At 38.7% G+C, this 26475-nt stretch overlaps 1 protein-coding gene across 2 annotated transcripts in view; it reads right to left on the reverse strand.

The window, feature by feature from the left end:
* GUCA1C (guanylate cyclase activator 1C) overlaps positions 1–26475 on the reverse strand; it is a 50868-nt gene that overhangs the window by 7392 nt on the left and 17001 nt on the right. Inside the window, exons 2-3 of one of the 2 annotated variants that reach the window (XM_055259778.1) lie at positions 5362–5511; positions 1015–1102 (exon numbers count right to left, since the gene is read on the reverse strand). In XM_055259778.1, coding sequence (XP_055115753.1) covers positions 1015–1102; positions 5362–5511 — 238 coding nt within the window. Of the gene's footprint in view, positions 1–974; positions 1103–5361; positions 5512–26475 lie in introns of both variants that reach the window. The other variant, XM_055259779.1, reaches the window with a different exon arrangement.

Genomic DNA, 26475 nt, shown 5'->3' on the forward strand with positions numbered 1-26475 from the left:
GCTTCCTCCCGGCCCCACCATCCCATCCTGCCATGCTGAGCTGCCACATTTTACTAGTACAACCTGCCACACTCAACACGGGAACATGCGTCTCTACTGCCCTCTCATGTCTACCACAAGAAGTGATGCATGGTGGGCAGGTTGATGACTTTGGAAGGAGTTTTGGAATGATGACAACTGTGATTGGCATGCCAATGCCTCTTATCCATTTTTTTAAACCTTTTACTATATCTTATATTTTTAACAATGTCAAATTTTCTGTTTTTCAAGGACCATTCCTAGATCTTCTGCCTCAATCTCAAGTCATTATGCTCACCTACCTGTTTGCTGATATCAAAGCTATATGGTAGAAGCACTCATTTCTCTTTGGCTGTCTGTGTCTTCTCTCTTCACTCTTTCCTACCTCTGAAGAAGAACGGTACCTCCTCTGAGCTAAACAGGAACCCAGATTACAGAGTAGAAAGAGCAGATGGAGAAATAATCAGAAAGAGCAGAAATGTAGATAGAAAAGGTAGAAAAAGCAGAAATGGAGGCAAGTGTGGACTCTTCTCCAGAAATGTTTAGTCCAAAGTAAGAAAAAAGTCTGATAGTAGAAGATAGCATAAATGAAGGAAAGTTTTCTACAGTAGGGAAAACTTGAGTTTATTTATAAGCTCAAGTTTTCTATTACTGGAGAGTTTTCCTCTCCAGTGGAGAGGAACTGATTAATAGAATGTGTCTCAGAGCAAACAGCAGAAGGTACTTCATCCTATATTTTTCTGATTTATTTGCTCGTCTCATCTTTACTCGTTATATATCCCAACATGTCAAGCACCACACATTGGAAATAAATATGGTCAATAAATATTTACTCAATTGAATCATACTGAGAACATTGGATTGGTCCCATTATGAAGCCCAAGTCACAACTAGGGTTCCCTTGAATGGTTCCTGCTTTTGTCTAAATGACACTTCCCACTACCACCATCTCCTACTTTGTAGGAAAAGTGATCCAGTAGAGAGAAGCTCCATTACCATCATTGTTTATATCGATCTTATGGAACACCAAGTTGATGAATTCTTCAGGACTCAGAGTTTGCTGGCCATTGAGGGCTTGTACCGCCTGCAAAAAGACATTAAATGAAAGAGGTCAGCTTTTCTGGAAGCAAATACAATTTGCAACATTTCTGCTCCAATGTGACAGAATTTGGGGATGTGTTGCCAGTTGCTATCCAACCTGTACCAGTTGTTAAAAGTAAATAAAAAGAAAAGATTGTATGTCAGTTCTGGGTAATAAGACTTGGAAATTAAACGAACTGAATAGAGACTGAAGTCCTATTTTATACAGCATACAAGGATCCATTCAACATATTAGATCACAACAGATGCAATGAGCCCATTGGAGAAAATATTGTAGTAGTCATGGTCATAAGAATTCCAGACCCAGAAAACAGACATTGATCTCAATTTCAGACAGATTCATTTGGGTCTTATGGATGAAAGTAAAGGATGACCACAATGCTGTAAGAGTCTCAAGCTTCCTCTCCAGCTTCCACCGCTGGCACCCCTGGTTCTTTGTGCCCTTTTGTGGAATGATTGACTGAGGAGACAGATATACACACCTTAGAAGGGTGCTGAATTTCTCCCACATACTGTCAGGGCCCAGGGGGCAAATGACATTTCCAGCCTTCCTAGAGGGAAGATGTAGCCAACCTCCTCTACCTCCAAGGTGATTAAATTAAATGACCCAGACTTGACATAGAACTTCATGATAAAATGAAAGAGGATTATTCATTTGGGAATTTGAACATAACTGTCTTGATTGAACATGAAGGAATCTTTAGAAAAACTTCTAGCAACATATTTCAATTAGAGGACAGAATCATAAATATGACTCTCTCTCTTGCTGCTTCCCAAGCATTACGAACCTTGAGTTCCAGGATTAATCATAATAAATGATGGTAAAACACCAGTCTTGGCTTTAGCAAGTTTAGGTCTCATGGATCTTATGGTTAAATATAGGACAATATTTAAAGTAACAGTTACATACATATAGCATCACATTTGAAGAAAATTTTAAGGATTTCTCAGTGTTTGGTTAGAGGCTTCAAAAGCCTAGAAAATGTGGCCAGGTGTCCAGTATCCCCACATTCTGAAGTGATATTAGCCCACATAAAAAGTCATAACAAAAAATTGTGAGATCTTGATTTGTTCATCACCAGTTTTCAGGTCATATAAGTGAAAGTGAAATACTGATTGGAAAGTGGAGGAGCACTGAGGGGATAATATTTTTGGAGGGAGTCATCAGCTTGCTCTGTTTTCCTTTTTTTTAATAGAAGCAGCAGGATCGGGGGATAGGCAAGAAGTTTTTTTTCTTCTTCTTCTTTCCTTCCTCATTTACTATATGCACTCTTTCTTCCCTGGTTTCCTAATGGCAGTCTCTGAGCACTCCCTATGTGGGAGCAGGAGGATGCAGGAGAGAAAGGGAAGCAGGAGAGTTCTCACTCGGCAAGTACTGTCCTGGTTAGCTCATTTCAGTGCTCCCTGGCCTGGCAGGTGTAGACTCTCTCTCCTGCAATTCTGTAGGCATGAGTCATACATCTTGATTCCAGCTGGACCTTTCCCACTTAGAAATTCATAAAATCTGTGGCCAGGCGTGGTGATTCACACCTGTAATCCCAGCACTTTGGGAGGCTGAGGTGGGCGGATCATGAGGTCAGGAGTTCATAGACCAGCCTGGCCAATATGGTGAAACCCAGTTTCTACTAAAAATACAAAAATTAGCTAGGCATGGTGGCGGGCGCCTGTAATCCCAGCTACTCAGGAGGCTGAGGCAGGAGAATCGCTTGAACCCGGGAGGTGGAGGTTGCAGTGAGCCGAGATCGTGCCATTGCACTCCAGCCTGGGTGACAGAGTGAGACTCCGTCTCAAAAAAATAAAAAAATCTCTTAAAATCCGCTTGATTGCCATTTTCAGACTAGGCAATTCTTTCTTGTTCAGGGCTGTCCTGTGCACTGTTGAATACTTCGCAGCATCCCTGGTGTCTAAGCAATAGACGGCAATAGCACTACGCATTTTCTACTCTCCAACACACCAAAACGAATCCAGACCTTGTGAAATGTCCCCTGAATAGACAGTGCTCTAGGTCTACCTGCAGCTTTGAGTTTTCTTCACCTCTTCCAGTGGCCCTGCAGGATAAGTTCTAACACAGCTCTATGCCAGCTTCCTCTCAGTGTTCCATACCTGATCTGTGGAAAACACCCTAGCATTCTTTGTCCCAACAAATTCTAGGAAGGCAGATACTTCCAATATGTGCACTCTTGCTGCCACTGTTTGCTTCTTTAGACTTCTCACTCATGACCCAGACACTCACTGTTGTGGTCCTCAAATTGCAGGATATAACCACATCTCAATGGTTTCCTAACATCCCCATGTTATTGACTTGGGGGGTCCTACTAAATAAATTTCCCTCAAAAATCCTTAAAAACCTTTCTCTTGACTGTTTCATACCCTTGAAGTGAGATTAAGCTGTAACTATCTGCTTTGTAGATCCTGCCTATACTGTGGTACTTCCTTGTAATCTCTTAATGCCTGGGCTGAATTCCATTTTAGCATCTGTATTGTTTGTAGAGAGAACTTAGATTATACACTTTATATTTAGCTTGCTGATTTTTTTCACTTGCCCGTTACATAGAAAGTATGTTCCTAGGCTACCAGTTTCTCAATAAGTGTATATTCCATTGCATTGATTTATTTAAACATTTTCCTCTTTACGTTTTTTAAAATTTTTTGCTATCTGAAGAGATTCCGTGATGTAAATCATAGGACTTTTATCCTTAATAATTGTTTTTCCCGACTCAAAATAAGTAATGCTAACTCTAAAACAAAGATCAGCTTTTAGCCTCTTGACGCAGATCACCACATTTCCCGGAATGTTTTCTCCACTTACCCCCTCTCCGCAGTGTGTAAGGTACCTTCCTTACCATGCTCTTACCAGAATTTGCTATTACTGTTTTTACTACTGATTAATTTAATTAAAGACAAATGGTATTATTTGTAATATTGTCATATTATTAATAATTAAATTTTTAAATTTCTGTTCTGTGCTTTTATTATTTCAATTTTCCTATGTTCTTTTTTTCCCTTTCTAAGTTTAGCCCTTAAGTTTAAGGGCTAAAATGACTCCTGAAGACCATTGATTCTTAGATCTCAGAATAAAAACCCTTGTTTCGAGAAATTCTTTGGTGGCATCTTAAGATCTGTATGCTGTATTTACGTGTTCATTGTTTTTAGAAAAAGCTGAGTATTTAAGAGAACATTTTAAAATTTACACGGGGTTGGGTATTCTCTATAGAATATTTGATTTCTAATTTTGTGTTGCAATATATAAGGTATAGGCAGAATTTCTAAATTGTTCGCTTGCCAAGTGAATCCTAGCACATTTTTTTGTGTGAATGATCTATGTGAAATTAAAACATTAGCAATATTGGTATTATCCTACCCTTGAATTCTTTCCATATGTTGGTTAACTCTACAGTTGTTTATTTAGCTTTACATTTTTATCTGCTTTGAACATTTGTTGAGAAGTTTAATTATAAATGTAGTTCTACTCACTTTTTTTCTGGCATTTTTGCTAATATTTCTCCTATGTATTTTATTTGTAACTCAGCTCCTTCATCTATGAAACAAAGAATTTGAACCAGATCATTTCTAAGACATCTAATTCTAATGCTCTTTGAGTCTGTGATGCAAATTCAATGTCTTGAATTCATAATATTAATTACACCTCTTCATTTAGGTATAGCGTCCTGCTTAACCACTTTTTTTACTCTGGGATTTTTGTTGTTTCATACCATGATAATAACTATCTCCTACTCCATTGGGGTGGTGCTATAGTGGCTCATAAAGGCACTTATTGAACTTTAGATATGGAAAAGATCTGAGATCCCTGAACCAACTATTAGAAATACTTCAGTATAGCTCCCAGAAAGATTAGTCCTCACATACCTTCATTCTTAGTCCATGTCTCTTGTTAAACATATATAAACCATCTCATAGTTTAGCTATTCCTCACAAGGCATTCTGCACTGAGGCAGAAAAAAAGAAAAGTTGTTTTACAATATCATATTTGTTTCATTTTTTCATCGTAATGCTCTGTTAAATTTGTGAATGTCAAGGTGGACTGCACCAAGAAGAAAACGCTGATTTGCTGTTGCCCATTCAGTAATCAATAGGTTAAGTAAAGCTTACATTACTTCAGCAATTCAAAATGTATATCCCGAAAATAGCCAACGCCATAGACAGCTGTTATGTACTCCATAGGAAGGGCAATTGGGTTAACTATATGGTGGCCTGAAAAGGATACTTTACTACTTCACTTACCATGAACATGTCCAGTAGTTCATTTTTGTCGATAGAACCATTTCCATCAGCATCATACAGCTTAAAATACCATTTTAATTTTTGCTCCATTTTTTCTTGCACGATTAGATTTACAGCAGCAATAAACTCCAAAAAGTCAATAAATCCATCCTATGGAAAGTAAGGTGAAAAGAGAAATAAATATTTAAGAAGAATAATTGTTTTTTATTTGAGAAGTCAGCATTCGTGAGCAGGGCCTTTAGTATAACTTAAATCAATCCATAAGATTTCAGCATAAAACTTTCCCCTAGTGTTTCATTTAAAAAAAGTTTATAGACACAAGTGACTTTAATTTTACAATTAAGCGCCTTAAGTAAATAGGCGTTATTTTTTAGTGTAGTTTTAGGCTCACAGCAAAATTGAATGGAAGGTACAGAGGTTTCCTATATACTCCTTGTCCCCACACATGCATAGCCTCCTCCATCTCCCACCAGAATGGTACATTTGTTACAACTGCTGAACCTACACTGACACATCATCATCACCCAAAGTCCATAGTTTACATTAGTGTCCACTCTGTATTTTACATTCTGCAAGTCTAGATATATAATGCCATGTACCCACCATTATAGTATTGCATAGAGTAATTTTGCTATCCTAAAATTCCTCTGTGCTGTGCCTATTTAGTCTTCTCTAACTCCTGGCAACCATTAATCTTTTTATGTTCTCCATAGCTTTACCTTTCTAGAAAGTCATATGGTTAAAATTATACAGTTTGTAGTATATAGTATGTAGCTTTTTCAGATTGGCTTCTTTCACTTAGTAATATGCATTTAAATTTCCTCCATGTCTTTCCAGGGTTTGATAGCTCATTTCTTTTCAGCACTAAATAATACTCCATTGTCTGGATGTACCTCAGTTTATTTATCCATTCACTTCCTGCAGGACGTTTTGGTTGCTTCCAGATTTTGGCAATTATACATAAAGTTGCTATAAATATCTATGTGCAGATTTCTTGTGGACTTAAGCTTTTAACCCCTTTGGACAAATACCAGGGGATTTGGATGATACGTAGGAGTATGTTTAGTTTTTAAGAAACTGCCAAACTATCTTTCAAAGTAGTTGAACCATTTTACATTTCTACCAGCACTGAATGAGAGTTTCTGTTGCACGACATCCTCACTGGCATTTGGTGTTTTTAGTGTTCTGGATTTTGGGCATTCTAATAGGTGTGTAGTGGTATCTCCTTGTTTTAACTTGAAATTCCCTAATAATATAAGATGTTGAGCATCTTTTTCTATGCTTGTTTACCATCTGTATTTCTTCTTTGGTGAAATATTTGGCTTATTTCTTAATCCGATTGTTTTTCTTTTTTCAATTTTTTTATTTCAGTAGGTTTTTGGGGATCAGGGGGCATTTGGTTACATGAATACGTTTTTTAGTGGTGATTTCTGAGATTTTGGTGCACCCATCACCTGAGCAGTGAACACTGTACCCAATGTGTAGTCTTTTATCCCTCGCCACCCCCTACCCTTTCCCCAAAGTCCAATGTATCATTCTTATGGCTTTGCATCCTCATAGCTTAGCTCCCACATATGAGTGAGAACAGACATTGTTTGGTTTTTCCATTTCTGAGTTACTTCACTTAGAATAATAGTCTCTACTTTTATCCAGGTTGCTGCAAATGCCATTGTTTCATTCCTTTTTATGGCTGAGTAGTATTCCATGGTGTATATACACATACACACACATATATATATGGATAATTTTCTTTATCCACTCATTGATTGACAGGCATTTAGGCTGGTTCCATATTTTTGCATTTGCAAATTGTGCTGCCATACACACACATGTGCAAGTATCTTTTTCATATAATGACTTCTTTTTCTCTGGGTAGATACCTAGCAGTGGGATTGCTGGATCAAACAGTAGGTCTACGTTTAGTTTTTAAGGAATCTCCACACTGTTTCATATAGTAGTTGTACTAGTTTACATTCCCACCAGCAGTGTAAAAGTGTTCCCTTTTCTCTGCATCCACACCAACATTTGTTGTTTTTTTGATTTTTTGATTATGGCCATTCTTGCAGGAGTGAGGTGATATTGCATTGTGGTTTTGATTTACATTTTTCCATATGCTTGTTGGCCATGTGTATATCTTCTTTTGAGAATTGTCTATTCATGTCCTTAGCCCACTTTTTTATTATTATTATACTTTAAGTTCTGGGATACGTGTGCAGAACGTGCAGGTTTGTTACACAGGTATACACGTGCCATGGTGGTTTGCTGCACCCATCAACCCATCATCTACATTAGGTATTTCTCCTAATGCTATCCCTCCTCTAGCCCCCTACTGCGTGACAGGCCCCTCCCTGTGTCCATGTGTTCTCATTGTTCAATATCCACTTATGAGTGAGAACATGAGGTGTTTGGTTTTCTGTTCCTGTGTTAGTTTGCTGAGAATGATGGTTTCCAGCTTCATCCATGTCCCTGCAAAGGATATGAACGCATTCTTTTTTATTAACCCACTTTTTGATGGGTTTGTTTGGTTTTTTTCTTGCTGATTTGTTTGAGTTCTTTGTAGATTCTCGCTATTAGTCCTTTGTCAAATGTACAGATTGTGAGATTTTCTCCCACTCTGTGGGTTGTCTGTAAACTCTGCTGATTATTTCTTTTTGCTGTGCAGAAGCTTTTTAGTTTGATTCCTATGTATTTTGTTTTTGTTGCATTTGCTTTTGGGTTCTTGATCATGAAGTCTTTGCCTAAGCCAATGTCTAGAAGGGTTTTTCTGGTGTTATCTTCTAGAATACTTATGGTTTCGGATCTTTGATTTAAGTCTTTGATCCATCTTGAGTTGATTTTTGTATAAGGTGAGAAACAAGGATCTAGATTTATTCTTCTACATGTGGCTTGCCAATTATCCCAGCACCATTTGTTGAATAGGGTGTCCTTTTCCCCACTTTATGTTTTTGTTTGCTTTGTCAAAGATCAGTTGGCTGTAAGTATTTGGCTTTATTTCTGGGTTCTCTATTCTATTTGATTTGTCTATGTGCCTATTTTTATACCAGTGCCATACTGTTTGGTTGACTATGGCCTTATAGTATAATTTGAAGTTGGGTAATATGATGTCTCTAGATTTGTTCTTTTTGCTTAGTCTTGATTTAGCTATGCAGGCTTTTTTTGGTTCCATATGAATTTTAGAATTTTTTTTCTAGTTCTGTGAAAAATGTTGGTGGTATTTTGATGGGAGTTGCATTTAATTTGAAGATTGCTTTTGGTACTATGGTCATTTTCACAATATTGATTCTACTCATCCATGAGTATGGGATGTGTTTTCATTTGTTTGTGTCATCTATGATTTCTTTCAGCAGTGTTTTGTAGTTTTCCTCGTAGAGGTCTTTCGACTCCTTGGTTAGGTATATTCCTAAGTAATTTTTTGCAGCTATTGTGAAAGGGGTTGAGTTCTTAACTTGATTCTCAGCTTGATCACTGTTGGTGTATAGAAGAGCTACTGGTTTGTGTACATTAATTTTGTATCCTTAACTTTTGCTGAATTCATTTATCAGTTCTAGGAGCTTTTTGGAGGAGTCTTTAGAGTTTTCTAGGTATATGATCACATCATCAGCAAACAGCAACAATTTGACTTCCTCTTTACTGATTTGGATTCCCTTTCTTTCTTTCTCTTGTCTTATTGTTCTGGGTAGGACTTCCAGTACTAAGTTGAACAGAAGTGGTGAAAGTGGGCATCTTGTCTTGTTCTCAGGGGAAATGCTTTCAACTTTTACCCATTCAGTATGATGTTGGCTGTGGGTTTGTCACAGATTACTTTTATTACCTTAAGGTATGTCCCTTTTATGCCAATTTTGCTGACGGTTTTAATCATAAAGGGATGCTAGATTTTGTCAAATGCTTCTTCTGTGTCTATTGACATGATCATGTGATTTTTGTTTTTAATTCTGTTTATGTGGTGTATTACATTTATTAACTTATGTATGTTAAACCATCCCTGCATCCCTAATATAAAACCCACTTGATCTTGGTGGATTATTTTTTTGATATGCTGTTGGATTCGGTTGGCTAGTATTTTATTGAGGGTTTTTGCATCTTTGTTCATCAGGGTTATTGGTCTGTGGTTTTCTTTTTTTTGTTATGTCCTTCCTGATTTTGGTACTAGGGTGATACTGGCTTAATAGAAGGATTTAGGGAGGATTCTCTTTCTCTAGCTTTTGGAGTAGTGTCAATAGGATTGGTACCAATTCTCTTTTGACTGTCTAATATAATTCAGCTGTGAATCCTGGACTTTTTTGTTGGCAATTTTTTTGTTACCATTTCAATCTTGCTGCTTGTTATTGGTCTGTCAATAGATTTAATATCTTCCTGATTTAATCTAGGAGGTTTGTGTATTTCCAGGACTTTATCCGTCTCCTCTAGGTTTTCTATTTTATGCACATAAAGGTGTTCATAGCAGCCTTGAATGGTCTTTTGTATTTCTGTGGTATCGGTTGTAACATCTCCTGTTTCATTTCTAATTGAGCTTATTTGGATCTTCTCTCTTCTTTTCTTGGTTAATCTAGTTAATGGCCTGTCAGTTTTATTTATCTTTTCAAAGAACCAGTTTTCTGTTTCATTTATCTTTTGTATTTTTTTGTTTCAATTTCATTTAGTTCTGCTCTGATCTTCATTATTTATTTTCTTCTGCTGGGTTTTGGTTTAGATTATTCATGTTTATCCAGTTCTGTGAGGTGTGACCTTATTTGTGCTCTTTCAGACGTTTTGATGTAGGCATTTAATGCTATAAACTTTCTTCATAGTACCACTTTTGCTGTATCACAGAGGTTTTGATAGGTTGTGTCACTATTATCATTCAGTTCAAGGAATTTTTAAATTTCCATCTTAATCTCATTGTTGACCCAACGATCATTCTGAAGCAGGTTATTTAATTTCCATATATTTGCATGGTTTTGAGGGTTCCTTATGAAGTTGATTTCCAATTTTATTCCACTGCAGTCTGAGAGAGTATTTGATATAATTTCAATTTTCTCAAATTTACTGAGACTTGTTTTGTGGCCTACCATATGGTCTATCTTGGAGAATGTTCCATGTGCTGATGAATAGAATGTATATTCTGTAGGTGTTGGGTAGAATGCTCTGTAAATATGTGTTAAGTCCGTTTGTTCTAGGGTACAGTTTAAGTCCATTATTTCTTTGCTGACTTTCTGTCTTAATGACCTGTGTAGTGGTATCAGTGGAGTATTAAAGTCTTCCACTATTATTGTGTTGCCATCTATTTCATTTCTTAGGTCTAGTAATAATTGTTTATAAATTTGGGAGCTCCAGGCCAGGCATGGTGGCTCAGGCCTGTAATCCCAGCACTTTGGGAGGCTGAGGCAGGTGGATCACCTGAGATCAAGAGTTTGAGACCAGACTGACCAACATGGTGAAACCCTGTCTCTACTAAAAATACAAAAATTAGCAGGGCATGGTGGCAGACGCCTGTAATCCCAGCTACACAGGAGGCTGAGGCAGGAGAATCGTTTGAACCCAGGAGGCGGATGTTGCAGTGAGCTGAGATCGTGCCATTGCACTCCAGCCTGGGTGACAGAGCAAGACTCCATCCCAAAAAAAAAGAAAAAAATTGGGGAACTCCAGTGTTAGGTGAATATATATTTAGAATTGTGATATTTTCCTGTTGGACTAGTCCATTTATTACTATATAAGATTCCCTTTTGTGTTTTTTAACTGCTGTTACTTTAAAGTTTGCTTTGTCTGATATAAGAACAGCTACTCCTGCTCGCTTTTGGTGTCCATTTGCATGGAATGTCTTTTTCCACCCCCTTACCTTAAGTTTATGTGAGTCCTTATTTGTTAGGTGAGTCTCTTGAAGGCAGCAGATAGTTGTTTGGTGAAGTCCTATTTATTCTGCCATTCTGCATCTTTTAAGTGGAGCATTTAGGCCATTTATATTCAACGTTAGTATTCAGATGTGAGGTATTATTCTACTGATTGTGCTATTTGTTGCCTGAAGGTCTGTTTTTTTTTTTTTTTTGAGACAGAGTCTCGCTCTGTCCCCCTTGCTGGAGAGCAGTGGTGTAATCTCAGCTCACTGCAAGCTCCGCCTCCTGGGTTCACACCATTCTCCTGCCTCAGCCTCCCAAGTAGCTGGGACTACAGGTGCATGCCACCACGCCCAGCTAATTTTTTGTATTTTTAGTACAGACGAGGTTTCACCATGTTAGCCAGGATGGTCTCGATCTCCTGACCTCGTGATCCACCTGCCTTGGCCTCCCAAAGTGCTGGGATTACAGGCATGAGCCACCACGCCCAGCCTGTTTTTTTTTTTCTTTTCATTGTGTTATTGTTATATAGGTCCTGTGAGATTTATACTTTAAGGAGGTTCTATTTTGGTTTATTTTGAGGATTTGTTTCAAGATTTAGAGCTCCTTTTAGCAGTTCTTGTAGTGCTGTCTTTGTACTGGAGAATTCTCTCAACATTTGTTTTTCTGTTAATGACTGTATCTTTCCTTCATTTATGAAGCTCGGTTTCACTGGATACAAAATTCTTGGCTGATAATTGCTTTCTTTAAGGAGGCCAAAAATAGGACCCCAATCCCTTCTAGCTTGTAGGGTTTCTGCTGAGAAATCTGCTGTTAATCTGATAGGTTTTCCTTTATAGGTTGCCTGACAATTTTGTCTCACAGCTCTTAAGATTCTTTCATTTGTCTTGACTTTAAATAACCTGATGACTATGTGCCTAGGCAATGATCTTTTTGTGATGAATTTCCCAGGTGATCTTTGAGCCTCTTGTATTTGGTTATCTAAATCTCTAGCAAGGCTGAGGAAGTTTCGCTTTACTATTCCCTCAAATATGTTTTCTAACTTTTAGATTTCTCTTCTTCCCCAGGAACCCAGTTATTCTTAGGTTTTGACATTTAATATAGTCCCAAACTTCTTGGAGGTTCTGTTCAATTTTTTTAATTCTTTTTTTTTTTGTCTTCGACAGATTGGGTTAATTCAAAAGCCTTGTCTTTGAGCTCTAAAGTTCTTTCTTCTGCTTATTTGATTCTATTGCTGAGACTTTCTAATGTATTTTGCATTTCTCTAATTGGGTCCTTGATTTCCAGAAGTTGTGATTGTTTTTTTTTTATGCAATCTATTTCACTGAAGAATTTTCCTTTTCCTTTCATATCCTGTATCTTTAAGTTGGTCTTCACCTTCCTCTGGTGCTTTCTTGATTAGCTTAATAATCAACTTTCTGAATTCTATTTTGCAGTTCAGAGATTTTGTCTTGTTTTGAATCCATTGCTGGTGAGCTGGTATGATCTAGGAGTCTCGTTTTGTCATACTATTAGAATCGTTTTTCTGGTTCCTTCTCATTTGGGTAGAATATAACAGAAGGAAGATCTGAGATTCAAGGCTGCTGTTCAGATTCTTTTGTCCTGTGGGATGCTCCCTTGATGTGATGTTCTCTCCCTTCCCCTAGGAATGGAGCTTCCTAAGAGCCAAACTGTAGTAATTGTTTTTGCCCTTCTGGGTCTAGCCACCTAGTGGAGCCACTGTGCTCCGGGCTGGTAATGGGGAGTATCTGCAAAGAGTCTTGTGATCTGTCTTCAGGCTTTGCAGTCATGGATACCAGCACAGCTTTTCAGCATCTCAGGAAGACTGCAGCGGTGATCTAGTTCCTTCAAAGGGTATGTGGATTCTCTCAACTTTGCTGGTATGTACCTGTGGTAGTTCTTGGAGCAAAAGTCCATGATGTGAGTCTCCACACACTGCTCCATCCATCCGAGCAGGAGCTGCAAGCTAGTCCTGCCCCTCTCCACCATCTTAATCCAGATTGTCTTCTTCTTGTTGAGTTTTAGGAGTTCTTTTTGTATTCTGGATAACAGTCCTTCATCAGCTGTTTTTTTGCAAATATTTTCTCCCAGTTGGTGGCTTGTCTTTTCATTCTCTGACAATGTCTTTTTCAGAGCAGAAGTTTTTAATTTTGATAAACTCCAGCTTATTATTTTTCATGAGTTATGCCTTTAGCATTGTATCAAAAACATCATTACCAAACCCAACGTCATCTAGATTTTCTCCTAAGTTATCTTTTAGGAGTTTTATAGTTTTGCATTTTATATTTAGGTCTCTGATTCATTTTGAATAAATTTTTGTGAAAGGTGTAAGGTCTTTGTCTAGATGCTTTTCTTTGCACGTGGATGTTTCATTGGTTCAGCACCATTTGTTGAAAAGACTGTCTTTTCTCCACTGTATTGCCTTTGTTTCTTTGTCAATGATTAGTTGACTAGATATATGTGGGTCTATTTCTGGCCCTCTATTCCATCATATTGATTGATGTAACTATTCTTTCAGAAATACCACACTGTCTCAATTACTATACTTTTACAGTAAGTTTTGAAGTCAGGTAGTTTCAGTCCCCCAAATTTGTTCTTCTCCTTCAATATTGTATTAGCGATTCTGGGTCTCCATATAAACATTAGAATCAATTTGTCAATATTTACAAAGTAACTTGCTAGGTTTTTTACTTGAATTTCATTGAATCTACAGATCAATTTGGGAAGAAGTGACACCTTGACAATACTGAGTCTCCCTTTCCATGAATATAGACTCTCTCTCCTTTTATTTAGTTATTTGATTTCTTTTATCAGAGTTTTATAGTTTTCCTCATATAGATTTTGTACAGATTTTGTTAGATTTATACCTAATTATTTCAATTGAGGGTGCCAATGTAAATGGTAATATGTTAACTCCACTTATTTATTTCTGGTATATAGGAAGGTGATGACTGATGACTTTTGTATAAAAAACTTTGTGTCTGAAACTTTGCTAAAATCTCTTATTAGTTCTAGGAGGTTTGTTTTTTGTTTTTGTTTTCGTTTTTGTTTTTTTGGTCAATTCTTTTGAGTTTTCCAAAGTTGAGTATCACGTTAATTGCAAAGACAGTTTTATTTTCTCCTTCCCTAACAGTTTAAATTTTATATCCTTTTCTTGTCTTAATGCAGTAGCTAGGACTTCCAGTAAAATGTTGAAAAGCAGTGATGAGAGGGGACATCCTTGCCTTGTTTCTGATCTTAGCGGGAAAGCTCTTAGTTCTTACCATTAAGTATGAGGCTTACTGTCAGGTTTTTGTAGATATTCTTTATCAAGTTGAGATTAACTACCTTTTTAGAGAAAATGTTTACTTCTTATGCCAAAGAAACAAACATAAAATGCCATGATAGAAGGCTGAATCCTCACCACTGAACTTCTTCAATGCCTTTCTTCTGAATTTCTTCAGATTTTGTCCTTTTCTGAAGACCAAGTACCAATTTTTAATAGAAGAAAAACATATCAAGCAGACAAATTTTATATTCCTTTTAAAAGGAACTGGTTGATATTTTGGACTGCTAAATTCCAGGTTAGGATTTAAGTGCATAGTTGTAGGTATGAATCGAAATTAATGAGGCTCTTTTTCTATAAAGATTTTGTCATAGTCATCAATCTTGGAGAAGATTATTTAAGGACTGTAAGTTTAGGTAGTGTCCCTTATCCTGTTTTCAATTGGTAAAACATTTTCAGTTGAAACAGAAACAATCTGTGTCACTATTTAGAATCATATGCTTCAAACCTGGCATACGTAAATGTTCAACTGTTTTAGGAAAGGTGGCCAGCTCTAGGGAGGCATGTGACTCATTCTTCGCTATATCCCATGTGAGTTCTGATGCTAATGGTGGCATATTCAGCACAAGAAAACATGCTGCAGGCTGTAGTCTTTTTGAAGTATTTGTGATGCCAGGGCCTGTTTACAAACCCGGGATGTGACATAAAGTGAACCACTGCTCCCCGGAAATAAACAGCTTTATATTTATCAGTCTGTAAAGTGTTATGTGTTTGACTGAGTCTCAAGCTTTTGTGAATAGTTTCACGAAGCCTATAAGAAAAGCAACTGAGAAACAACCAATAGTTCTGAATTGGGAAGCAAAGTCTATTTGGCTTTTTAAAAGTTTTTAAAAATAAGATTACCACAATATTTCAGATGTTGGAAGCTAATATGGTAATCACTGTAGCATTGTTTTCTAAATTTATTATACTTTTATTTTCTACACTGTGGATGTTTTGCTTTTACAGTCAGAAAGTGATAAGAAAACATTTCAAAGTCATTTTACTACAGTTAGTATTAGATTTTTGTGTTTTACAACTTAGACCTCTTTACCCCATCAGTAACTTTGATACTTCTTATAAGAGATAAGATTTCTTCTAACAGATAGGAGTCTATTTGAACGGGTGCCCTAAAAGAAATGTGTTCAAATACACAAAACCTAACTGATTTTACCTTTTCGCTGCTTGCCTTTCCTACTGCTCACTGCCACTTCACTTTATTAATCCCTAGCAGAGCTATGACTGAGACAAGCGAAATATGTTATTATAGGGTTGAAATTTATTTAAGATGACAACGAGGTATCATATCTCCAGATTCAGCAGGACATGACGATTATTTTTCAGAAACAGGTCTGGAAGTGTGGATGAAATAAGCTGAATGGATGGTATCCAACCAGAGGTACATTTATTCCCAGGCCTTCCTCCGGGGTCTTTAGGGTTGACCAATCAATTCAGCAGTCTCCTGGACAGTTATTGTGTGAATTTACCAAAGAGTCACAGGAGCATCCTCCCTGCAAGCCTGGCTTGTTATTAAGTTGATCCTCCAGAGTTTCCATAAAAGCCTTTTATTTGATGATGGTCAGTTTCACTTTACAAGTTCCACTTCGGTGACTGCATTTTTCAATGTCACCTGCATGATGAATGGCAAAAGGCTAAATAGAGCAATGTTGCCCTTAGAATATTTGATATTTTATTTTTAGGTACAGTGCATGGGTGGTCCTAATATCTTTCAATTCAGGCTTTAAGAGCCCTGGGCGAGCCCTTACCATGAGATGCACAAAAATATTTTCACTGTATGGTATTTAAATGAACAACCTGGTTAATCAAACCTTTCTACTTAGAAAAGGGCATCCTCTTTGAAAAGCTTCTGTAAGCAGAACATTTTGTGTTTTCATTTCAGTATTCTGTCATGCACTCAGGCAAATTAATCTTTACAATTTACAACCAATTCTTCTGTTCCATTATCTTCCTGTTAAGATTTTGTAGAAATTTGCATTGGTGAAATGACTTTGGCAAATGTGATTTAATGGCTTGTGTTAGTGTTGGAGAGGGTTTAGGGTACCTGCTCATTCTATGAATCAGGAGGAAAAAAAATTATTGTTTTCAGTTAATCTATGGATTTCAAGGGCTGGAGAGGGGGATAATTATCACTGCAAAGGTGAGGAGATGTCCCTGCAAATGTGACTAAGAAGGATGCAATAGAGAAAGTCCAAAGGTTTCCTTTGGGGTGATCCAAGGGAATAGTCGTTTTTTCTTTCTTTCTTTTTTTTTTTTTGAGATGGAGTCTTGCTCTGTCGCCCAGGCTGGAGTGCAGTGGTGCAATCTGGCCTCCCGCGTTCACACCATTCTCCTGCTCAGCCTCCCAAGTAGCTGGGACTACAGGCGCCCACCACCACGCCCAGGTAATTTTTTGTATTTTTAGTAGAGACGGGGTTTCACTGTGTTAGCCAGGATGGTCTCAATCTCTTGACCTCGTGATCCGCCCACCTCGGCCTCCCAAAGTGCTGGGATTGCAGGCGTGAGCCACCGTGCCTGGCCGGGAACACTCTTAAGCTCACGTTTCCAAAGTTGAACTTCAGGAGTCCCCTGACACACGGAACTGTTTGGAAATGATGAATTCTTATTGGCCTGAGCCTGAGTGGGGTTCATAAATTCCTTGCACAAGAATCATATGGGGGATAATGAAACATGCAGATTCCTAGACCTCCTACCAAAAAAAAAAACAAAACAAAAAAAAAAAAAACGGCATCAAAGCTCCTTGGGATATAGTCCAAGAGTCTGCATTTTAAAATGCTCCCCAGATAAGTCTTATATATCCTAAGATTGGAGAACCATGGACCTAAGCTGTTTTTCTAATCCACACCTTTCTCTGTAGGCAATTTTATCATCTAGCCATCTCTCCAAGTGGCTATTGTAATTGTGACTTATTCCAACGTAAATTTATGTAACCTTATTACAACTAATTTGAAAAATTATGACCCATATGGCTCAGTCTCAAAATGATATATGCCATAACAATAAAGTCCAGCAGGCCGGGCACGGTGGCTCATGCCTGTAACCCCAGCACTTTGGGAGGCTGAGGTGGGTGGATCACCTGAGGTTGGGAGTTCAAGACCAGCCTGACCAACATGGAGAAACCCCATCTCTACTAAAAATACAGAATTAGCTGGGTGTGGCAGCGCATGCCTGTAATCCCAGCTACTTGGGAAGCTGAGGCAGGAGAAATCGCTTGAACCTGAAAGGCAGAGGTTGCGGTGAGCCGAGATCGCGCCATTGCACTCCAGCCTGAGCAACAAGAGTGAAACTCCATCTCAAAAAAAAAAAAAAAAAAGAAGTCGGGCAATCAAACATTAATTTCAAAATAATGGAAGGTCTTTGCTTGCATTTCTGGAATACATATGAGTTGCAAGAAATTTTAAGGATTTCTTCACAACACCCCCTTCCTCTCTCATCTGCTTCTCCACATATGTCATACTCTTCAATTTTCAATAATCTCCACTTCCTAATCTTTCACTACCAGCCCTAGCATGAGAACATTTTATCCTTTTACCCCCACCAATTTGTCTTATAATTCTACACCACAAAATTGTAAAGAATCTATTTGGCAATGGCAGATCCCCCTTTGAAACTGAGGAAGGGGAAGAAATTAAGAGCTCACAAAGCTAGAACCCATTCTAGTGAGGCTCAGGAAAGGAGAGTTTGGGAGCATGCATATAAAACAATTTTAACCCCAACATGTTTATCGATGTATACATCATGTTCTGGAGTGGATTCCAGGGAAAAGTTTAATGGGGAGCTAGGGGAGGAGATGTCAGGATATGAAAGCATAACAGCTTCTCAGGCCCCTAAGGGGGTTTGGCTTCATTATATATTGTGAATCATTTCATAAGGGGGAGAGGAAAGAAGGAAAAACTATATGGAGACTTCAAATTTAAGGTTTCTTCTGGTTCCTAAAACCTATGGAAGGTCAACATCACTAATCTTCAGAGAAATGCAAATCAAAACCACAATGAGATATCATCTCATACCAGTCAGAATGCCTATTATTAAAAAGTTGAAAAAAAGTAGAGGCTGGCGAGGCTGCAGAGAAGAAGGAACATGTATATACTGTTGGTGGGAATGTAAATTAGTTCAGCCGCTATGGAAAGCAGTTTGGAGATTTCTCAAAGAACTTAAAACAGAGCTAGCACTTGACCCAGCAATCCCATTACTGGGTATATACCCAAAGGATTATAAATCATTCTACTATAAAGACACATACACACTCACGTTTATTGCAGCACTATTCACAATAGCAAAGACTTGGAACCAACCCAAATGCCCATCAATGATAGACGGGATAAAGAAAACCTTGTACATATACACCACGGAATACTATGCAGCCATAAAAAAATGAGTTTATGTCCTTCGCAGGGACATGGATGAATCTGGAAACCATCATCTTCAGCAAACTAACACAGGAAAAGAAAACCAAACACTGCATGTTCTCACTCATAAGTGGGAGTTGAACAATGAGAACACATGGACACAGGGAGGGGAACATCACACACCAGGGCCTACTGGGGGGTGGGGGGCAAGGGGAGGGAAAGCATTAGGACAAATACATAATGCATTCAGGGCTTAAAACCTAGATGACGGGTTCATGGGTACAGCCAACCACCATGGCACATGTATACCTATGTAACAAACCTGCATGCTTTGCACATGTATACCAGGACTTAAAATATAATTTTTAAAAAGTCAAAAAACAATAGATGCCGGTGAGGCTGCAGAGAAGAAGGAATGTTTATATGGTGTTGGTGGGGATGTAAATTAGTTCAGCCACTACAGAAAGCAGTTTGGAGATATCTCAAACAACTTAAAACAGAGCTACCATTTGACCCAGCAATCCCATTACTGGGTATATATCCTAAAAGAAAACAAATCATTCTACCAAAAAGATGTATGCACTTCTAAGTTCACCACAGCACTACTCACAATAGCAAAGACACAGAATCAACCTAGGTGCCCATCAACAGTGGACTGGATAAAGAAAATGTGGTGCATGTACACCATGGAATACTATGCAGCCAAAAAACAGAACAAAATCATGTCTTTTGAAGCAACATGGATGAAGCTGGAGGCCATTATCCTAAGGAAATTAACACAGGTACAGAAAAGCAAATACCACATGTTCTCACTTATGTTCTTGCTCTTAAGTAGGAGCTAAACGTTGGGTACTCATGGACACAAACATGGCAACAATAACAACTGGGGACTACTGGCTGGGGAAGGAGAGGAAGGGAGTAGGGGTTGAAAAACTACCTATTGGGTACTATAATCACTATCTGGATGATGGGATCAGTAGTATCCCAAACCTCAGCATCATGCAAAATACCCAGATAACAAACCTGTACTCCTGAATTTAAAATGAAAATTGAAAAAAAAAACCATAAAAAATATAAGCACGTTTTTATATCTATAAAGAAAGCATAAAGGCTGGGTGCGGTGGCTCATGCCTGTAATCCCAGCACTTGGGGAGGCCAAGGCAGGCAGATCATGAAGTTAGGAAATGGAGACCATCCTGGCTAACATGGTGAAACCCCATCTCTACTAAAAATGCAAAAAAAAAAAATTAGCTAGTCATGGTGGTATGCACCTGTAGTCCCAGCTACTTGGGAGGCTGAGGCAGGAGAATCGCTTGAACCTGGGAGGCAGAGGTTGCAGTGAGCCGAGATCACGCCACTGCACTCCAGCCTGGGCAACAGAGCAAAACTCCATCTCAAAAAAAAGAAAAAAAAAGAAAGCTTAAAAATATGTATGTATGAATATATGGTTAATTTTTTTCCTTTCTACCATTAAATAGATGAAACTTTAGAAGTCAAAATAAGGAAATAATCAAAATAAGGAAAACGAGAGCTTGTAGTACTTCTGTCCAACAGAAAACCAGAAGTGGAATATATGGTCTTCAGGCAATGTTCATGAGCTCCCAGAAATCATAGGTGTTTTCAGGATATGATCAATTTGTAGGCAGGTAAAAAGTTAAATTATAAGGCTTATATGAGGTGGGGCGTGGCGGCTCATGCTTGTAATCCCTCCACTTTGGGCAACAAAGACAGGTGAAATGCTTGAGCCCAGGAGTTTGAAACCAGCCTGGGCAACATGGTGAAGCACCGTCTCTACAAAAAATACAAAAATAAACCAGGTGTTGTGGTGTGCACCTGTCGTCCCAGCTATTCGGGAGGTTGAAATGAGAGGATCACTGAGCCCGGGAGTTGGAGGTTGAGATGAGCCATGATCGCAACACTGCACTCCAGCCTGGGTGACAGAGTGAGACCCTGTCTCAAAAAAAAAAGGCTTATGTACATGTGAAAATATTATTTTATTGTTTATTGCTAAATATAAAAGCTACCATTAATTTTTCAAAAAAAAAAGAAAGAAAAAAGCCTGTGTCCTGGGCACTGTGTTAGTCACTTTCAATGCATTATTTCTAATTCTAACAGCAATTTTGTGGGTCATCTTATTATTCTTACTTTACAGAGAATAAAACTGATTTTCAGAGAAGTTAAATAAATGAATTAAAGTAACAAAAATGAGGACGGGGTAAATGCAGGATTTAAAACCAGTCAGCCATACTCTAAGGCCTTGGTTTTTGGTACCACCCACCATTACCCTCAGAACTCATTACAATTGAATTCTCTTTCTAGGAGAGGCATCACAGACTTGAGTAGATGGGACACGTTCAGTGCAGTGTGCTATTCTGGATTCCTGTGTGTGAGCTACTTGGTAGTAGATAGAATTGTATATAGTAAGGAAATTCAGAGGTGCTTGGAGATGAAGATGCTGCACCTTGGGGCCTATGCTCTTTTCATACCAGCTCAAGGGAAGTCTGGCCTGGGTACAATAATCTGCTCAGTCTCCTGGAGACTTTGAGCCCAGACAGCTCTTGGAGCCACCACTTCTAGGGCCCTCCCACACCTCACCTTCAGTGCCATCTGGCTCATTCTCTTTTTCTCCTCCTCTGCTTCCTGGTGTATTTCATGAACATTTCTTCTGTCAATTTTGGAATCCTTAGCCCTTGGCCCCTTGCCCATAAGTTTAACCTTCAGCACCCTATAGACAATAGTCACCCACAGCCTACAGTGTCCCCAGGAAATGTTCCCAAATGCCCTTCCAAGCCTGATGTGTTCATCCTTGTCCAGCGTCAACTGACCTTGTTGTTAATCTTCACCCACACTCTCGGCTAGGAATCCACAGCTGGCTTTTGCTGTGCAGCCTGTCTTTGCTTTGATTCAGCATCTCTCCACCCACCTGCCATCCAGGGGGCCTCGTAGCTGCATTATAGGCCCGACTAATTCTTCCATTCTCCTCACCCTGTGCAATCCCTGGGTGAAATTTCACTGCAGATACCATCTGATATGCCCAGTATGGTCCCACCATTGTTCCCTCTCTGTTTGCTTGAGTAACTCCAGAAATAGATACTAAAATGTTATCTTAGTATATTTCAGAGACATCTGCTTCGGGGTTTTGTCCCAATAATAGAGCTATGAATTTATAAATTGAGTAATGTCATTAAGGGAACTTGGCTTCATTTCATTGCTTCAAATCTTAGAATTTTAGTTCTAGAAACAGTCCTTTGTTTTTAGATGGGAAACAGACCGAACTAGTAATAATAACAATCATAATAAAAGTTATCATGATGACAATTATAATTACTGGTGTTGATGTAATACTTGCTATCCATATAAGACCAGGTATTGTGCTTTGCAGACATGAGGCCTACATAGTGTTAACAAAGAGTTCTAATAAGGCTCTACACAGTATTAACCAAGAACCATAGCATCTAGAGTTCTAGTAATATTAAGACTACAGAAGGAGGGGAACGCGATGGCTCACACCTGTAATCACAGCACTTTGGGAGGCAGAGGAGGGTGGATCATGAGGTCAGGAGTTCAAGACCAGCCTGACCAAGATGGTGAAACCCCCGTCTCTACTAAAAATACAAAACTTAGCCAGGCGTGGTGGCAGGCGCCTGCAATTCCAGCTACTCAGGAACCTAAGGCAGAGAATTGCTTGAACCCAGGAGGTGGAGGTTGCAGTGAGCCGAGATCGCACCACTGCACTCTGATTGAGCGATACTCTGTCTAAAAAAAAAAAAAAAAAAACCACAGAAATAGAAATTGTTGTTATTACAGCAACTGGGGATAAACCCATTTTTTCTATGTACTCTCTAATTTAGGAAAACAATCCAGCTCCAACAAAAATTCCCTGAACTATAGACAGATCAAAACTGATTCCCCACACAGCATTAACTTTCAGTTCTTTTTCATAGCATCACTATCTGTGAAAAATTCATGAATTTTCACAGCCCCATAACCTGAAGACATTTGCATGCTTTCTTTAACATATGACACTTTTCAATGACATTTTACCAGCTGTGGTGATTTGATAGCAACATATGGATTGAAATGTCTCTGAAAATGATTACTCAGATGGTCAGAAGTAAGGAAACCTAGACGGCTAGCATAAGCACATTACACAATTGATCAATAATTGTCAGTGGTATTTAATTTACATTTTAGGAACTTTAAAAATAGGCAACATAAGGTCCTGTCATATTAAATATATACTAATACCTTTTGTGAATTTTAAAAATCCGTAAGGGAAATGTTGTGTACAGGATTTATGACCTAGCCTATTTTCACCCACAGATACTAATATTAACAGCAAAACACCGTCTCTATGAAACACGGAATTGCTGGAATGTCCTGATGAGAGGCTTGCCTCTGTGAGATCAGAAATATACTGCTGGCTTGGTAATTGGTTATATAATGTGATCTTTATGCAGATCTGAGATCAGACACTGTTGTTCTTGACTTGACCATGACTGTAACAATTCAAGGGGTTCTGAGACAAATGACTTCTCATAATATTTACCAAATGAGCTCCTGATTATTAATAGGTTTTCTGGATATCAGAAAGCCCTAGCCATCTGCCCCCAGAATGCAGCCAGCTTAGCAGGTCCACTGTGAATCAGAAGTCATCTCATGTGGGTTTGGGGAAGGCAAGACAATTGTCCAAGTTTGACCACTTCTGAATACTATAGTTAATTACTGCAGACCTAGGACTACAGTCACAGTAGCCTTTTGCAAGGAACTTTCTCAGGTAGACATTATGGGCTTCCTCTTATAAGCATCTGTCTTCCTAAACTGATATTGCAACAGATAAAATAAAACCCAGCTTCACCCTTATTCAATCAGCCTGTCTCCTACAAGTGTTTCATTTCCTTTGCAAAAGCCTGGATCCTTGCTCCTTAATGAACAGAAGAGGTGAGTTGAGGATGTAGAAAATGGCAGAATTCGATGGTGGGATGGATATAACTATTAGTATATTACTTGCTTCAAGGCTTTTTTTTTTTTTTTTTGAGACAGAGTCTTGCTCTGTCACCCAGGCAGGAATGCAGTGGCACAATCTCACAGCAACCTCTGCTCCGGGGTTCAAGCGATTCTCCTGCCTCAGACACCCGAGTCGCTGGGATTACAGGTGCCCACCACCATGCCCGGCTCATTTTTGTATTTTTAGTAGAGACAGGGTTTCACCATGTTGGCCAGGTTGATCTCAAACTCGTGACCTCAGGTGATCCACCAGCCTCAGCCTCCCAAAGTGCTGGGATTACAAGCGTGAGTGAGCCACTGCGTCCGGCCAATGCCGACATTTTTTTTTTTAACCAGGGCTGTAACTAAAAGTCAGAAGAACTGCTTCTGAATTAGTAGTTTTGGAGTCAGAATCCGCTTTCTTTATGTACCCATGGCACACATATAGACGGCCCCTTAGTTTTCTGCTACTTAGACTGCGGTCTTTCTTGGAGAGCAGTGATCCTTATGTGTGGCTACACATTAGAATAATTGGGCAGCTTAAAAAAACAAAACATTGTTTTGATTTAGTTGTTCTGAGTTAGAAACACAGCCACTGGTATTTTTAATAATGTCTCTAGGTGCTTCTCATATATAGCCAGAATTAAGAACCACAATTTCAATAGATTTTGTTAAAATACATGAATTACAACAGCTTACGTTTAAATGTATGTCGGTGGGTAAAGTTGATGTCTTTAACAGGTAAAATTCTGTGAGAAGCTTAACCAAAATGTTGTTTGATAGTATATATGAAAATTCTTTGTAAATTATGAAGTGCCAAACAAATATGATGTACTTTATTATCACAACGAATGCTTCCTGAGAGCTTCCATGCTAGTAGCTCTGAACCCTCACTCTTAACCCTTAAGAGATTGCAACTTAATGATTTACAATGTAATATAAGATCATTTGTTTCCAGTAAATGTATCTTATGAATATAAACAGTTAATTGTGGTCACTTTGTAGGCCAGAAAACCCAGTACAGTGTTATAGGTTGCAGGGTAGCCACCGGTTAATGAACAGCAGTGATTATGACACAAGTTAAAAGGCAAGTTGCCTGCTCCAATTTTTAACGGCTCCTACACAAAGAAGCTAGGGAGCAGATAACCAAAGGTCACTTCTGAATTTCAAGTAGAGCTGGGGCTCCCAAGCATGAGTCCTGGGTTATAGTAAGACGACAGTCAAAATACTAAGATGATTCTCATTTAATGAATTTCATTCCATGATTGGCAGCCATTGCAAGGGGCAAATGTTGCCCAAAACAGCACGAATAAATGTCCAAAGCATTAAGAAAAATTAAAAACAAGAAATGGCAGGAAAGCAACTCCCGCACCTGTAGAAACACCTTTCGTTTGGAAATACAAGCTTGATAAGAAATACTATTAAATCTGCACTGTTATCAAACCTGTGGGGGCTGAGGTCAGAGTTATCTGCATTTTACAGATAAACATTCCATCCTTTTGTGGACTGGATTGCACATTTTTTCAAAGTGTTTTCAACTGCATTATTTCACATGAGCTCAATGATAATGCAGGCAGCATAGGTCTTGTCCCAGTTTTGGAAATGAACGATTTGAGACACAGAGAGGTTAATGGTCTTGTCCAAGATTACATACCACAAGTAAGGGTCAGAGCGGGGACAGGAGGCCAGACATTCTGATTCTTCCCAAGGTGCTGCCTCCACTGTCCTGTTGTTGGGCTGTGATTCATATCATAAAGAGATTCCCTAAGGGGCTCATTTAAAAAAAAAATAAAAACAGCAAGGACTTCTGCTACATTAAAGCCAAGATGTGGTTTATGAACAGATTTGTAGGTAAACCATCATCACACCCACTGTAATAATCATTATTCAAATCCCACAGCCCCGCTACTTCTCATTCCTCTTCCTGTCCAGGATAAACCTTTGCCCCGTTTCTAAGAATTCACTCATCATCCCCTCACTCCTGATGCCCAGGGTTTGGCTGAAGCTGCTAACTGAAAATAACAACCTAAGGATTTTCTGGGTGTTTCGTTTTATCCTGGAGTTTACATGAACCTAGTGCTGACAACTGTTCTTCTGGCTTAAACTGGCACTCCATTTGTGGTTTGAGTTCCAAACCCATACACTTAGAGAAACCATTTTACCTCCCTCTGTAAGATCTTTGGAGTGCCAAAAGAGGCAAAGACTTTTGACAAGTTTTTTAGACCCGTTTCCCTCCTCCATTTCATTCCCCTGCCACCAAAAATCAGACTTCTATTAGTCCAGTTTTGCCCTTTGGAAATGGGTTCATCCCTGCCTTCCTGCATCTGACAAGTGAGTATTCTTAGAGGAGTTTTGGCCTAGTTTAAGGGTCAACAATGACACTCTATTTGGATAAAACCCAGATGCCTAGGTGTGGCCCTGAGGGCCGTTTATTTACCTTCACATCTATTACAGCAACAAGAAAGTGGACCAGAAGCTGGAAGTATCATCAAAGGCTGACTTTCCGCTCTGAGACTCTCCAGGCATCTCAGTGCTCTGAGTGCCTGATTTCTCAGCTAGGATGTAAGTGTAGTCCTGACGACTGTTTTGTTACCCATATGGAGCAAAAGTTCTAGTTGAGACACCTAGAGTCTGTGGCCAGTTATGC

The sequence above is a fragment of the Symphalangus syndactylus genome, chromosome 21 (genome assembly GCF_028878055.3).
Source record: "Symphalangus syndactylus isolate Jambi chromosome 21, NHGRI_mSymSyn1-v2.1_pri, whole genome shotgun sequence".
NCBI classification, from domain to species: Eukaryota; Metazoa; Chordata; class Mammalia; order Primates; family Hylobatidae; genus Symphalangus; species Symphalangus syndactylus.